The 14,040-nt window shown below is 63.6% G+C and overlaps 3 protein-coding genes across 6 annotated transcripts in view; 2 read left to right on the top strand and 1 right to left on the bottom strand.

Moving 5' to 3' along the window:
- The window catches only part of CD81 (CD81 molecule), a 20,877-nt gene extending 14,207 nt beyond the window's left edge, over positions 1 to 6,670 (top strand). Inside the window, exons 3-8 of the mRNA XM_035263718.3 lie at positions 3,290 to 3,387; positions 4,248 to 4,322; positions 4,642 to 4,746; positions 5,185 to 5,286; positions 5,941 to 6,027; positions 6,111 to 6,670. Of these exons, the coding sequence (XP_035119609.1) occupies positions 3,290 to 3,387; positions 4,248 to 4,322; positions 4,642 to 4,746; positions 5,185 to 5,286; positions 5,941 to 6,027; positions 6,111 to 6,173 (530 nt within the window). The 3' untranslated portion in view covers positions 6,174 to 6,670. The remainder of the gene's footprint in view (positions 1 to 3,289; positions 3,388 to 4,247; positions 4,323 to 4,641; positions 4,747 to 5,184; positions 5,287 to 5,940; positions 6,028 to 6,110) is intronic.
- Positions 6,145 to 14,040, bottom strand: part of TRPM5 (transient receptor potential cation channel subfamily M member 5) — a 26,933-nt gene continuing 19,037 nt past the window's right edge. The window contains exon 24 of the mRNA XM_035263717.3: positions 6,145 to 13,776. Coding sequence (XP_035119608.3) covers positions 13,691 to 13,776 — 86 coding nt within the window. The 3' untranslated portion in view covers positions 6,145 to 13,690. The remainder of the gene's footprint in view (positions 13,777 to 14,040) is intronic.
- On the top strand, positions 9,909 to 12,620 carry TSSC4 (tumor suppressing subtransferable candidate 4). Of its 4 annotated transcripts, none has more exons than XM_009008699.6 (3): positions 9,909 to 9,957; positions 11,100 to 11,233; positions 11,385 to 12,620. In XM_009008699.6, the coding sequence occupies exon 3, from the start codon at positions 11,408 to 11,410 to the stop codon at positions 12,419 to 12,421; it is 1,014 nt and encodes a 337-aa protein (XP_009006947.4). In that variant the 5' UTR covers positions 9,909 to 9,957; positions 11,100 to 11,233; positions 11,385 to 11,407; the 3' UTR covers positions 12,422 to 12,620. The 4 variants fall into 4 exon arrangements, with proteins under 4 accessions (XP_009006947.4, XP_017833857.4, XP_009006948.4 ...); XM_017978368.5 differs by having other exon boundaries at positions 9,909 to 10,093; XM_009008700.6 differs by lacking the exon at positions 11,100 to 11,233.

Below are 14,040 nucleotides of genomic sequence, written 5' to 3'. Positions count from 1 at the left end.
GTCCTGGAAAGGGCTCTGGGCACTAGGGTTGAGATGGAGGTGGGCCTGTGGCCTGCTGAGACCCAAGCACATCTCTGGGCTCAGCCAGGGCAGGAGGTGGAAGCTGGGCACGGGAGGGGACTGTGTTGAGACCTTGCTTATTTTAAGCATGGGTTATTTCTGGGGAGGCTCCCTGGGAAGGGTGGGGCTGGATGCCTGGGCCTCACTGAGCAGTTGAGGCCGCCGTGGAGGGAGGGAGGGAGGGAGGGAGGAATGGAGCTCGAGGGATGGAACCCAGAGAGGGGTGGAGAAGGGGTAGGGGACTGGGCATTTGAGGGGTGGAGACAGGAGAGGGGAGGGGTGGAGATGCCCCCAGAAGGTGGCATGACTCAGCTGCCCCTGCAGTCAGCTGTACCTTGCTGCCTTATTAGGCTTCTTGTGGGGGACTGGGCTGCCCTCCCCACCCCCAGCAGCCCGGGTAATGGAGGAGGAGGAGGAGGGCCAGCTTACAGTGCAGAGCAGTGCCCTTCCTCCCGGTGCCCCTGGCAGGGCTGGCGCTGGTGGGGCTCTGGGAGACTTTGTTGAGATGCGCCTGTCCTTTAAAGGAGGCCCCTGGGAAGGTCCTGCTACTCTGGAAGGCTGAGGGGTCGGTGGGGGGGCATGCTGTGTGTCCCCAGGCTTCAGGGCTCCCCTCAGCCGGCAGTGGCCCCCAGGCTGGGCCCCCCACCAGTTACAGAGACTGCTTAGCTTGGTTGCTGAACCAGGGCCCCAGGAGGCTCAAATGGTCCCGCTCACACCCTGCCCTGCCTCCTTGTCCAGTCTCCCCAGGGCCAGCTGAGGGCCCTGGTCACACATTCCTTCTTCCCCTTGCCCATCCCATGGGTCAGATGGCCAGTGCTGGGGACCAGACAGCATTGACAGGGATGGCCCCTGTCCTCCCCAGAGACACGGGGCAGGCAGCCTGCGGCCCACAGAGGGCTTCTGGGCCCAGCGGATCCTGGAGAGGGTCCCATGGCCCTCCCATAGGTTCCTGGCCTCTTGTGGCCGTGGTGCCCTCACTGGTGTGAGTGTCAGGAGGAAAGGGGAAAGGCTGCTGTCCCTGGGCTCCTGTGGAGACCCCTCTCCTGCGGCATCCTTGGAACACTTTGCCCATGTGCCTGGACTGTGGGCGACAGAGCCTGGCCAGCACCCTCCCATCCCTGAGGATGTGTCTCTACTGGGAGGCCCCTCCTGGGCCTCTTGTTTCCCGCTCCCCAGATCATCAGGGATGGAAGGGCCCAGAAAGGCCTCCCAGCAATCCTGGGCCTTGCCCTCCAGGGCCACCAGTCCAGCCAGTGACAACTGCAGCATCCCCAGCCTGGAACAAGGCTGCCCGACACGTTCCTCGTACTCCTGTCCAGGGGCAGAAGGGGCGGCCCCTGCCACTGTGTCCCCTTCTCCAGGACCTGGGGCGTGTGGGTGTGAGGCAGCCTGGGGCAGGTGCTCTTGAAGGGGTCACCCTCCAGGCACCCGGCGGCCAAGCCTCATGGAGGGAGCAGCTCCCGCTGTTGGGTCAGCGTCCGGCCGCATGTGGCCCCAGAGGAGCTGAAGGGTCACCTATCTACAGCCTGGGGCAAGGACGGGGGACGGAACACCCCAGAGAGGTGGGCCAGGCCTCATTCCTGTGCCCTGCCATTCGCAGAAGCAGAGGTCACAGGCTGTGCCGAGCCCCCATGGGGCAGCGGTGATGCCCCCCACAGTGCCAGGGCAAGGCTGGCATTAGAAGCAGGTGTCTGACCCGCAGGGTGTCACCGCAGCCACATCAGAGCTCCAGCCCCAGGGTCCCCACCCTCTGTCCTTGGCTTGCTTTCCCTAGCCATTGTGTTGGCCACACGTCTGCAGGACCTGCCACCCATGACATGGGCTCTGCCACCCAGTGGGGACCCCTTGGAGCCCTCTGGCCACCAAGTCCTTCCCCATCCCAGAACTGGCCTTCTGGAGCCTTTTGCTGTCCCCAGTTCGGGCCAGGCCCTGACAAGGGCGCTTTGTCCAGCACTGGGCTCACTCTGCAGCTCCCTCAGACGCTGTGTGTGCAGTGGGTGAGGCCCGCAGGCTTTAGAGAGGAGCCTAGGGTGGGGCTGGGGCCTGGCAGGGGCTCTGGCAGCCCTGGGCCTGGACCTCCCACCTCCTGTCAGACCCTCCAGGACCAAAAAAGGCAAGGCACCCCTCCTGACCTGCACCCCTCAGTGAACCCAGCCCTGCAACCCAGGGGTCCCAGGGTCTGAGGGGAGGGAGAGCTGGCTCCTGGGCGCCATGCCCGTGAGCAGGTGCTATCTGCAAGGCATCCCTGGCAGAGTCTTCATCTGGCCAGGAGCAGGCCGGGCGGTGGAGCCCAGATCTGGGTGTGTTCTCTGCCTGGCATGGGTCCTGCCCCAGGCGCCCTCTCCCCTGGGCTGGCCGGGCCCACAGGTTGCTTCCCACCCTTGGGCGGCCCCTTCTCCCTCCCCAGGAGCATGCTGCCCAGCCAGGGGCTGTGGGGGAGTTGGGGAGGGCCAGCCTTCCCACCCTGGTGGAGCGGGCCCAGGTGGGGTGCTGGCCTTCAGCCCTCAGGCCCAGGGCCTAGGAAGCCAACTTGATCCCCCAACGCAGCAGCCAGGTTCAAATTCGGGTCTCCTAATGGAAGTACCGCTGTGCTGCCAAGTTGGGGGGCAGAGCAGCAGGGCCCCGCCCACTTCACGCACTGCACTGGGGAGGCAGCACTGGTTCTGGACCCTGGGGTGACCCTCGACCCCAGGTTGTGCTTTCAGCTGCCACTCCCACCTAAGATGGGGGGTCCTTCTCAGACTCCACGCCAAGTCCCAGCGGCATTAGGAGCAGGTTTAGGCAGTGGGTGCAGGCAGTGGGTGGCAGGTGGGGGACTGTGGGTGGTGGGTTTGGTGCTTGGAGGGCCGTGGGTGGTGGTGGGGGACTGTGGCTGGCAGGTGTGGCGGGTGGCGGGTTGTGGGTGGTGGGTGGGGGACTGTGGCGGGTGGCAGGCCATGGGCCACACCGCAGGCCTTGTCCCTGCAAAGCACCCATCTCCAGCACTCAGAGCACTCACGAGGCACACAGTCCCCACCTGGTGGTCTCAGTCTCCCTTCTGCATCATGGGAGAGGAAACTGAGGCACAGAGAGTTTGCAGGGCCGAGCTGGGATGCGGGCCCTCGCTGCTCATCCCTGGCATCGGGTCTTCCCAGCTGGGCAGCCCGTGGTGGGGTCGGCACCCGGGACCCTCCGGGGTCTCGGGCTGTGACGAGTGTGCAGGCGCCCACCCAGTGTCGCTCTCCCCAAGGCATCTACATCCTCATTGCTGTGGGCGCCGTGATGATGTTCGTTGGCTTCCTGGGCTGCTATGGGGCCATCCAGGAGTCCCAGTGCCTGTTGGGGACGGTAAGGCAGGGAGGTGGGCCTGCACCTGGGATGGGCCCAGCCCGGGGAGGGGCTGGGGGCTGTGTCCGGCCCTGGTGCTCAGGGCGGATTGCACTTCTGGGGTAGGCAGCGGTGGCGGCAGCTCCCGTGCCCCGGATTTCCCATTTGATTTTTAAATTAAATCCCACTGTGCTTGATCTCCTCATGGTCAGTTCCTAAGTGACCTGAGGCCGGCCTTGGGCATCCCTGGGCACAGCGCCCCCAATGGGAAGCCCAGTGGGGGAAACTGAGGCACATCCCATGGCCCCCTTCCCATGGGGAGCAGGAGCAAGGGGGTGGGGAAGACCAGGTCTGAGTCAGGGGTCAGGCTGCTGCACATGCCTCCCGGGGCTGCAGACATCTTGGACTCACCAGCTGTGACCCCAAACCTCAGGCCCCGCCCCATCCACCTCAGGGTGCTGGTGCTGGCGGGGAAGCCGTGGGCTTTGACGTCTGCTTCCTGGGGCTTAGTGTCAGGCTCTGTGCTCTAGGGCTCATACATGGCACTCATTCCTGGTCAGGTGGTCTGGTCCCTCACACACAGCCTGCTGGGCACCTGGGTGTCTGCCCTGGGGCCCTGCCCACAGCCTGCTGGGCACCTGGGTGTCTGCCCTGGGGCCCCGCCCACAGCCTGCTGGGCACCTGGGTGTCTGCCCTGGGGCCCCGCCCACAGCCTGCTGGGCACCTGGGTGTCTGTGCTGAGGCCCCGCCCACAGCCTGCTGGGCACCTGGGTGTCTGTGCTGAGGCCCCGCCCACAGCCTGCTGGGCCCCTGGGTGTCTGCCCTGGGGCCCCGCCCACAGCCTGCCCTCTTTCCTCCCTCTGGCCACTGCATGGCTCCAGTTCTTCACCTGTCTGGTCATCCTGTTTGCCTGTGAGGTGGCCGCTGGCATCTGGGGCTTTGTCAACAAAGACCAGGTGAGCCTGGGTGCGCGGGGGCAGGGTGGGGTGGATGGGAGGGGCACCCTCCTCTGCTGTTGCGGGTGGGGGGTACTCTCTGGGCTCCTCCTGGGACCCACTTGGTAGGAGAGTCTCTGGGGGCTGCATGGAGGCGGCAGCACTGGGGCTGAGCACAAGGCCAGCCTCCCTTGTGCGTCCCGGCGCCCCCGGGGCAGCTGGGAGTGTAGACGTCTGGCCTGGAAGCCACCCTGCCCTGGGAGAGCTTGGGAAAGGTGCGTGGGGCTGGGGCAAGGTTGGGGAGGTCCCAACTGTGCGAGTGACCGCAGCCCTCCCCCAGATCGCCAAGGATGTGAAGCAGTTTTACGACCAGGCCCTGCAACAGGCCGTGGTGGACGATGACGCCAACAACGCCAAGGCCGTGGTGAAGACCTTCCACGAGACGGTGCGGCCCGGGGCGAGGCGGGGCGGGGCAGAAACCAGTGCGGGGCGGGGCAGAAACCCGGGCGGGCTCTGTCTCATCCTGGACCACCCCTACTGCGGGACGGGACGGGGCGGGGCAGGGCGGGGCAGAAACCCGGGCGGGCTCTGTCTCATCCTGGACCACCCCTACTGCGTCCACCCAGACCTCAGGAGCAGGAGGTGCCCTGGGGACCTCTAGGACCCTTGGGCTCAGCTGGTCCTCCGGTGGGAACCTAGTGGGCCAGGCTGGCCCAGGGCACGGTATCTCTGAGCAGCAGCGCAGCTCAGCGGGAAGAAGGGTGGCCCTAGATGCATCCACAGTGGGGGGCACCGTGTACCCCCGGCTGCCTCCCTGTGGGTCTCCTAGAGCCACCGTCCCCCGGGCCTGCCCAGGGCTGACCTCATACCCCGCTCTCTGCAGCTCAACTGCTGCGGCTCCAACACGCTGACCGCCCTGACCACCTCGATACTTAAGAACAACCTGTGTCCCTCGGGCAGCAATATCATTACCAACCTCTTCAAGGTGTGCAAGGCTGGGGGGCCTCTGGGGGCCGGCAGGGGTGGGCCTGATCCCCCGAATCTCCCAGCCCCTGGATGTGGTCTTGGGTGTGGGCAGGGGAGCGACCACACTGGGTGGCGTGGCCCCCTTAGGGCTGCTCTGCCGGGAGGGTCGGGGTGGGACCACCTCTGGCCCGCAAGGAAAGCAGGCGCCCGGGGCTTTGCATGCCGGATGAAGGAGGTGGAGGCTCTTGGGGGTGGGAGCTCACCTGTACCCACAGCCCCATGTGTGCACTGTTGGGTGTGGATGCCCCTGACAGCCGGTCTCTGGGGCAGTGAGTGCCCTGTGGAAGTTTCCTGCCAAGGCCCCAGTGGAAGCTGTCGGTGCACATCAGTGACGCTCTAGGGCACTAGTGTGACCGATGACTGTGACGGCAGTGGAAAAGGGCACAGTGTGTCCCAGGCATTTCACGTTTATGTTAAAACAGGTGGAAGATGAAGAGCTGGCAGAGGCTGGGCCCCTGCACTTGCCTGTTCCGAGGTGGATGGAGGTGGGGTGGGGTCGGGGGGCTGTTCCTGGGATTCCTGTCCACACTTTCTGTGATGACCACGGACTGCTGTGTGACAAGGGGGAGCTGAGGCCGGGTCCCTGACTGCTCGCGCCTGACCACCCCTGCAGGAGGACTGCCACCAGAAGATCGATGAGCTCTTCTCGGGGAAGCTGTACCTCATTGGCATTGCGGCCATCGTGGTCGCCGTGATCATGGTGAGCGGGCGGGGCGGGAGGGCCTGTTCTCCGGGCCGCCCCTCCGGGTCCTTGCTGACCGCACCACCGCCGCCCTCCCGCAGATCTTCGAGATGATCCTGAGCATGGTGCTGTGCTGTGGCATCCGGAACAGCTCCGTGTACTGAGGCACCGCCGCTCCGGCCGCAGGGACCCCTGCCGCGCCCCGGACGCTTCGAGGGGGCTGTCACCGCCTGTGTATATAACGTTTCCGGTATTACTCTGCTACACGTAGCCTTTTTATTTTCTCCTGTTACCTTTTCAGGGCTGATGTCACATGTAGGTGGCATGTGTGAGTGGAGACAGGCCTGGGCCTTTGGGACTGCAGGGCAGGGGTCCTTCTGCCCCTGGGGTCCCAGGAAGCTCTGCCTGCTCAGCCGGGCTTCTCCTGGGAGCCACTTGCGCAGAGACTCAGCTTGGCCAACTTGGGGGGCCGTGTCTGCCCAGCCCGCCCATCCTGTGGGCTGCACAGCTCAAGCCTTTTTAATCCTTGATCCCTCTGCCCCGGTCGAGAGCCGAGTCTGTGGGCACTCTCTGCACCTGCCCTTTCTAACACGTCACCGTCAACTGTAATCACGACATCCTGAATCCATCATTTAATAAAGAAGGAACATCAGGCATGCTACCAGGCTGTGCAGTCCTTCAGTGCCAGCGGCGTCTGAGACCTGCGGGGTGGCCAGAGGGCAGGGGAGTCCAGCGAGGGTGGGCTTCGGCTCTGTGGACTTGTGTCAGGTCCAGGGCGAGGGGGGTCGGTTGGGATCCCTGGTGTCCGCAAAAGAGAAGTCACTCTAAAACTTGGGAAATTTATTCTGAGCCAAATATGAACACCAGAGGCCTGTGACACAGCCCTAGGAGGTCCTGAGGACCTGGCCCAAGGTGGTCAGGCTCTGCCTTGATTGTACACATTTTAGGGATATAAGACAGCCATCGGTACATCTAAGACATACATTGGTTTAGCCAGAAAGGTGGGGTTACTTGAAGGGGAGGGACAACTTGAAGGGAGGGGCTTTCAGGGCATAAGTGGATTAAAAGGTGTTTTAGTTGACTGGCAATTGGCTGAGTCTATCTGAAGTCCTGGCATCAACAGAGTGGACTCTTGATTATCTAATGGGTTAGAGGAGGAGCTGTGGAGACGGAGACTCTTAGGCAGATGAAGCCTCCAGATTGTCAATGTTCCATATCAGACTTAAAAAGGTGCCAGAATCTTAGTTAATTCTCTCCTGGGTCAGCAAATAGACCGGGAGAGGGAGGGGGATTCTGTATAGAATTTACATCTTCCTCACGAGAGACAGCTTTGCGGGACCATTTCAAAACACGCCAAAGAAATATATTTTGGGATGAAACACTTGGATTTCTTTCAGGGTGTGCTGTCACATTGGCATCTTATTGTACAGAGCCTTTTTTGTGAGTCTTAAGGTCTCTGTTTCATTTTTTGGAGGGAGTTTCACTCGTCGCCCAGGCTGGAGTGCAGTGGCATAATCTTGGCTCACTGCAACTTCCGCCTCCCGAGTTCAAGCGATTCTCCTGCCTCAGCCTCCCAAGTAGCTCGGACCACAGGCTTGCACCACCATACCCAGCTAATTTTGTAGTTTTAGTAGAGACAGGGTTTTGCCATGTTGGCCAGGCTAGTCTCAAACTCCTGACCTCAGGCGATCCACCAGCCTTGGCCTCCCAAAGTGCTGGGATTACAGGCGTGAGCCACGGCACCTGGCCTAAGGTCTCCGTGTTTTAATGTGAATGCCGGTCAGCTGTGCCTAAACTCTCACGGGAAGAGGGTGTGATGAGGCACAGATGGTCATCATGGCCTAAACTAGCTTTTCAGGTTTAGTTCAGAATGCGTTTGGCTAAGAGGTGCCCGTCCCATTGGCTGGGGTTGCTTAGAACTTTGCTTTTGAGTTTAAACCAGGGAGCAACTTCAGGGAGCAAGGGCCTTTTTGGGGGCTCTGTGTTGCCTGCAGCCACTTTTACCCTGCCCCTTGGGCACACAAGGGGCACAGTGCCAGCGGGTGGGCAGGAGGGGTCGGGCATCCAGAGTGCCCTAGGAGATGGGCTCGGGGCAGGGGCTGGGTGGGCTGCAGGACTCCTCTTCGTCCTCAGGGACGGTAAAGGATGGACACACTGCCCCCTCCCGAGCATTTGAGGATCTTTGCCCTGCTCATCTAGGGCCTGTGTTAAGTGTTCCTTTGAGGAGCTGGTGGTTCAGGGCCTGAGGCACATCTCAGAGGTGCTGGAGGGGAAGAAAGACCTCGGCCTCCTCGGGAGCCCACCCAGCCCACCAGTGAGCAGTGGGTGGGTGGACAGGCTCTGGGGCCAAGCATCCCCTGCACTGCCCCGCACCCCTTCCCTGTCCGAGCTCCTCCAAGCCAATGGGCTTGGTCTAGGCTCTCCTATCTTCCCTCACACCGTGGACCCTGGGGTGGTGCTTGCTGTCGCTCCGGCTGCTTTTCCCTAGTTGGGGAGATGAAGCTGCTGGCACATTGACCCCTGGAGGAAAGGAGTGACTGGGAATTTATGTCTAGGGCTCCCAGCAGCCTCTCTGCAAGCCAATTTGGAAACTGCCCCCGGCCCTGCATTTTGGGGGGTTACGGAGTCTCTCAGCAGGCCCTCTCCTGCTGCTCCCAAATTCCAAGGCTGCACTGCTTGGGAGCACAGGACGGTGCAAGGAGCCCCCTCTCCACTTCCCGCTGTGTCCTCCGTGGGCGGGGAATGACATCCCAAAGGCCGCAGCAGGTCCTTGAGTCCTGTTTCCCGGCGGATGCCAGGACAGCAGGCCCTGGGAAGGGAGTTGTCTCCAGCCTTGACACGGCCCAGCGGTGTAGCCGCCGAGGGGAACTCAGCTCCCCGCAGTGTGCGGGGCACAGGGCGCCAACCAACCAGGGCCCGTGGCCCAGGGACACGCGGCTTGTCGGGGGGAGAACCTGGGCCCTCGCTCTCCCTTTCAGGGCGGGCACCGTGGACAGGCGAGGCCAGGCTGCCGGCTCCCAGGCATGGCGGAGGCCACACCGCTCCGGCTGCCGCCCACCCAGCCACGCTTGAGGAGCGTTCAGCGGCCTCCACCCCGCCCGGGAGGACGGGGGACCGGGGACCTGGAAGGGCCTGGCCCTGGCTTCCCTGCAGCGCCCTCGGAGGCCGGACCAATGTGCCAGAGCTGAGGGCCCAGGGCTGCGCGGGCGGCCCGGCAGCGTCCCCAAGGGCGACGCCCCACAAGTTTGCCTCCAGGGCCCAGCCAACCCCTAGGGGTGGGAAAGCGTCGGCCCAGCCAGAGGATCCAGCAGGGCCGCCCCCTTCACCCGTGGCCCACAGGTCAAGACTCCGCGTCCTCATCTCGGGCTGGGACCGCCTTTGCGTCCGCCCTGAGCGGGACCGTGGGATCCTGGGGAGCCCCGCCTCAGTGCTCCGAAGCCCCGGAAGAGCTACAGCTGCCGCTTCCGGTCATGACCGGAAGTGTCCGAACGGCATTCGCCCTCCCTATGAAATGACGCACTTCCTGCCTGAGGCGGCCGCTGTTCTCACGGTTTCCAGCAGGTGGCGCTGGGACCACGGAAAGCCGGCGCGGCGGTCGGTTAGCCCTCGAGCATTCTGGGAATTGCAGGCGTGGCCCCTCCTTTTCCTGTTCTCCTTGGTCAGTTCCGGTCTTGTTTCGCCAACAAATGCCGCGGTTCCGGGGCTGTTTCCGAGCCGGACGCCAGGGCCGCGGTGTCCTGGAGTAGAGAGGCGGACGCATGCGCACAAGACTACACGTCCCGACAGGCGTCGGGAGCGGCGGCCCAGTGCCTTGTGGGAGGTGTAGTTTTGCGGGCGTGGAAGCCGCGGCGCTCGGCCGGATGAACACTCGGTTTCCCAGAGGGCTGAGCGCGTTGCATGGGCGGGCGGAGCCGACCAAGATGGAGACGGCCGTGCCGCCTTGAGCTGGTAGGTTTGTGTTGAGGAACGACGGGCCGCGTGAGCCGGGTGAGCCTCCGGGAGGTCACCGAGCGCAGCTGAAGCCCCGCTGTGCTCACCGACCCCCGTACCCCGCGGCCGAGCCCTTGGGACCCACAGCATCCTCGTGAGTGTCCAGCCCGACTTCGCACCGAGAGCCGACTTGGCACAGAGAGTTTGTTCCCTGGCGGGGAGGTCTTGCTGGCGCATAGAGAGGAGAAAGGCCAGGCCCTGCCTTCATGTGGGCAAAGGGACGGTTTCCTTCAGCCTCCGTCCCTGCCGGCTCTAAAACGGACATCAGTGGGGGGTTCCGGGTAGCCCCTTTCATTTACGGGGTGGCTTCTTCACGGAGGAGAGTCACGCCGCAGAGGAATTGAAGTGCTGCCTCTGTTTGACCTGGTGGGGGGCACTAGGAGCCCCTTCTGGTACCCCTGACCCCATCCTTGTTGGGAGCACGGGACACATGTCACCCTGGCGGGCAAGGAGTCAGTGGATGGATGAGGGCAGTGCAGAAGGGTGAGGCCGGGCCGTCCTCTCCACTGGCAATGCCAGCTCCGAGGCACCCAGTCACTCCACCACTAAATGGGTGCGGGAGGCCGCTTGGCTGCCCCGCTGGAAAGGCGGTGTGTGTGTTGAGTGTTACACGGGGAAGGCCACTAGAGGTCGCTCCAGGAGCTACGCGGCTTTGCCTCTGCCTGTGAGGGCTGCTCGAGGTGATTGATGGGCTGACACCCCACTTTGTGCGATGCCAGGGCCTTGGCTGCAGATGTCTTGGGAGCTCCCGGGGCTCTCCCAGCAGATAGGAGCAAACCTTTTCCCCGATGACCAGGAAGGTGCCTGCTCTTGCTCACCCCCCAACAGCAAGCAGCTTATAAGTAGCTCTCCTGCCTGATCTCGGCCCTGGGTTCCAGCCCTGGGCGGCTGCTTACTACCAGAATCGCTTCGTAGTTCCAAGCCTGCCTGCAGAGGGTTGACGCGATTAAATTAAGTCACGACTCAGAAGTCCCTACCCTGGGTTCTGGCCTGTCAGGGACTCCAAAACCCGGGCTCAGGTCGGTCCTGCCTCCCACCTCTTTCACACATTTGCGCTCCGGTCTGAGGATGGTCCTCTCCCCCACCCCTCCCACCTGCAGTCGAGCAGCTGAACAGACGCATGCCAGGGGCACTCCGAGGCCTGAGACAACCATACCTGTGCCACTGAGGACCTTCATCAAGGTTCCGCCCACCTGGCTGTGCAGCCACACTCCAGTGTCAGCAGCCAAGGGAGGTGAGAGGAGGGCTGGGAGGGGGAGAGGGGCCTCCACCCTGTGTGGGACAGGTCTGCCGGCTGACCCTCCTTGTCCAGGGGCGGTTGATCTGCAGGAGACTCATTCTTAACACTGTTCCTGAAACGAATCTCCTGGGCTGTTTTGGTCTAGGTGTGACGTGGTCCTGGGAACGCATGGCTGAGGCAGGGACAGAGGAGCCGTCCCCCAGCGTGGAGGGGGAGCATGAGACGGAGTATGACACGCTGCCTTCCGACACGGTCTCCCTCAGTGACTCGGACTCTGACCTCAGCTTGCCTGGCGATGCTGAAGTAGAAGCGCTGTCCCCAGGGGGGCTGCCTGGGGAGGAGGATTCAGGCCCCGATGAGCCGCCCTCACCCCCCTCAGGCCTCCTCCTCCCATCTGCGGTGCAGCCGTTCCATTTGAGAGGCATGAGCTCCACCTTCTCCCAGCGCAGCCGTGACATCTTTGACTTCCTGGAGGGGGCAGCCAGGCGGGCCCCACCCCCTGTGGCCCACAGCAGCAGAAGTGACAATGGAGGCTTCAAGCGGCCCCTGGCACCCTCAGGCCAGCCTCCAGTGGAAGGGCTGGGCAGGGCCCATTGGAGCCCAGCCTCCCCCAAGGCGCCTCCAGTCCCCGACTACGTGGCACACCCCGAGCGCTGGACCAAGTACAGCCTGGAAGATGTGACCGAGGTCAGCGAGCAGAGCAATCAGGCCACCGCCCTGGCCTTCCTGGGCTCCCAGAGCGTGGCTGCCCCTACTGACTGCGTGCCCTCCTTCAACCAGGACCCCTCCAGCTGTGGGGAAGGGAGGGTCGTCTTCACCAAACCAGCCCGAGGGGTTGAGGCCAGACACGAGAGGAAGAGGGTTCTGGGTAAAGTGGGAGAGCCAGGCAGGGGCAGCCTTGGGATCCGTGCCCCAGATAGGGGCGAGGGCCCAGTGGAGCTGGCCCATCTGGCCAGGCCCGGTAGCCCAGAGGCTGAGGAGTGGGGCAGCCCCCACGGGGGCCTGCAGGAGGTGGAGGCACCGACAGGGCCTGTCCACGGTGGGCCTATGCCAGGCCTCCCACTGGTGGAGACGGTTGGCTTCCACAGTAGCAGGAAGCGGAGTCGAGACCACTTCCGGAACAAGGGCAGCAGCTCCAAGGGCCCAGGCGCTGAGGTCTCAGAGGGAGACGGGGCCGCCTGACCACACTGGCCACTGCCGTCCTGCTGCCTTCCCAGGAGGTCTGGCCAAGGGGCAGCTAGAGTGGGAGGGAGCCTGCATGCTGCCTGTAGGTGGCACCGGTGGCCCTGGGTGTCATCCTCCCAACAGACCTGGCTGAGGCTCCTGGGGTGGGCTGGAAGCATTGGCTACCTGGTGGGGACAATAAAGGTTTTGGGACTTCCTCAGGCTTCGTGTATATCTGGGCCCTGCTCACCCCTGTCGGCTACGAGGGGTCCCGCTTGGCTGCTTCCAGCCTCACCGCCAGGCCACTCGAGGGTGGCTGGCACCTGCATCCCTCACCAGCAGATCACCCAGGTGGCAGCAAGAAGTGGAAACCCCAGGTCTCCTCCAGGGCTTGTGGCTCAGTGGCAGGTGTCCAGCGAGTGCCCTCAACGTGCCTGGGTGGGTACAGAATTTGCCCTCCCCCAAACAAAGCCCACACGATAACATCAGCCCCAGGCCTGGTGCAGATTCCAGCATGGAAGGCAAGAGGAAGGTGACAAAATGGGTCTGGACAGAGAGGCTGGGGTGAGCAGACAGCCGGGGAGCCAGGGAGCCAGGGCAGGTAGGTGTTTGACTGTGCCAGGGTGGTGCAGTGTTCTCTAGGTTCCACTGGAGGGAAAGCAGCCACTGACGCCAGCACGGGCTGAGTCCCAGGGCCATAAACACCCGTGTGTCCTGTACCGGCCACAGGGTGTCGGGGACACCTGACAGACGCAGTGGACGCCCAGCCCTGTCCTCCAGGAGCCAGTCTCCTGAGTCCCAAAGGACCTTTTGGGTCTTAAGTGGCAGAAGTTGTAACCACTGGAGTTTCAAAAAAAGATGAGTCTCTTAGCAGGCAACGCAAGTGAGGGCAGGGGTGGGTGCAGGCCCGAGAGCAGCTGCCTGTCTGGAAGGGGCTGCGCCCCCATCATGCTGCAGGGCAGGCTTTCCCCTGCTGCAGGCTGGTCAGTTTCCAGGTAGGGACACGGCAGGGCACATGTTTTCTGCCCGGGGACTTCTGCCTGTCAGGGGAGGCGGCCCCATGACACTGCTGTGCCTCTGGGGAGGCCAGGAAGGCATCAGGAGGGCCGAGGAGTGGTTCCTGGGCATGAGGGTCTGTGGGGAGGCACTGGGGTGGGGGCGGGGACATTGTCTGCTGGGGGACTGCTGCCCCCTGGGGGTTCCACTGGAGGTGGGCAGAGGTCAGTACACAAGGCCCAGGGTGGCCAGCTGACAAGAGGTGGCCCCACAGGTGGCAGGCCAAGTAACTCAAGTGTCCGAAGGAGGCTGGCCAGCCCTGGGGTGTTCCCGGTCAGCAGCCGCCAGCCGGCTTCCCCCGCCACAGTGCCGAGAGCCTGTTGGGAAGGAAGCCCCCCTGAGCAGTGGGAGCCAGCAGGGCAGCCCCAGGAAGGGGAGAGGTGGCTGGCTGGGAGGCAAGGGCCAGGACGCCGGGGCCGTCAGAATGAGTCCTGACAGGCCAGCCTGGGAAAGGTGGGAAGCCCAGGGCCAACCAGGCCTCTGCCTGATCTTAGAGCTAGGGAAGCAGCCCCCGTGGGGCCCAGGGGCCTTGCCTGCTGAGCGGGACAGCCCAGCAGGGCCCATGCCAGGCAGAGCCTCAG

The sequence above is a fragment of the Callithrix jacchus genome, chromosome 10 (genome assembly GCF_049354715.1).
Source record: "Callithrix jacchus isolate 240 chromosome 10, calJac240_pri, whole genome shotgun sequence".
Classification (NCBI taxonomy): domain Eukaryota; kingdom Metazoa; phylum Chordata; class Mammalia; order Primates; family Cebidae; genus Callithrix; species Callithrix jacchus.
The sequence above is the reverse complement of the archived record's forward strand: the minus strand, read 5'-3'. Positions and strand labels throughout refer to the sequence as shown.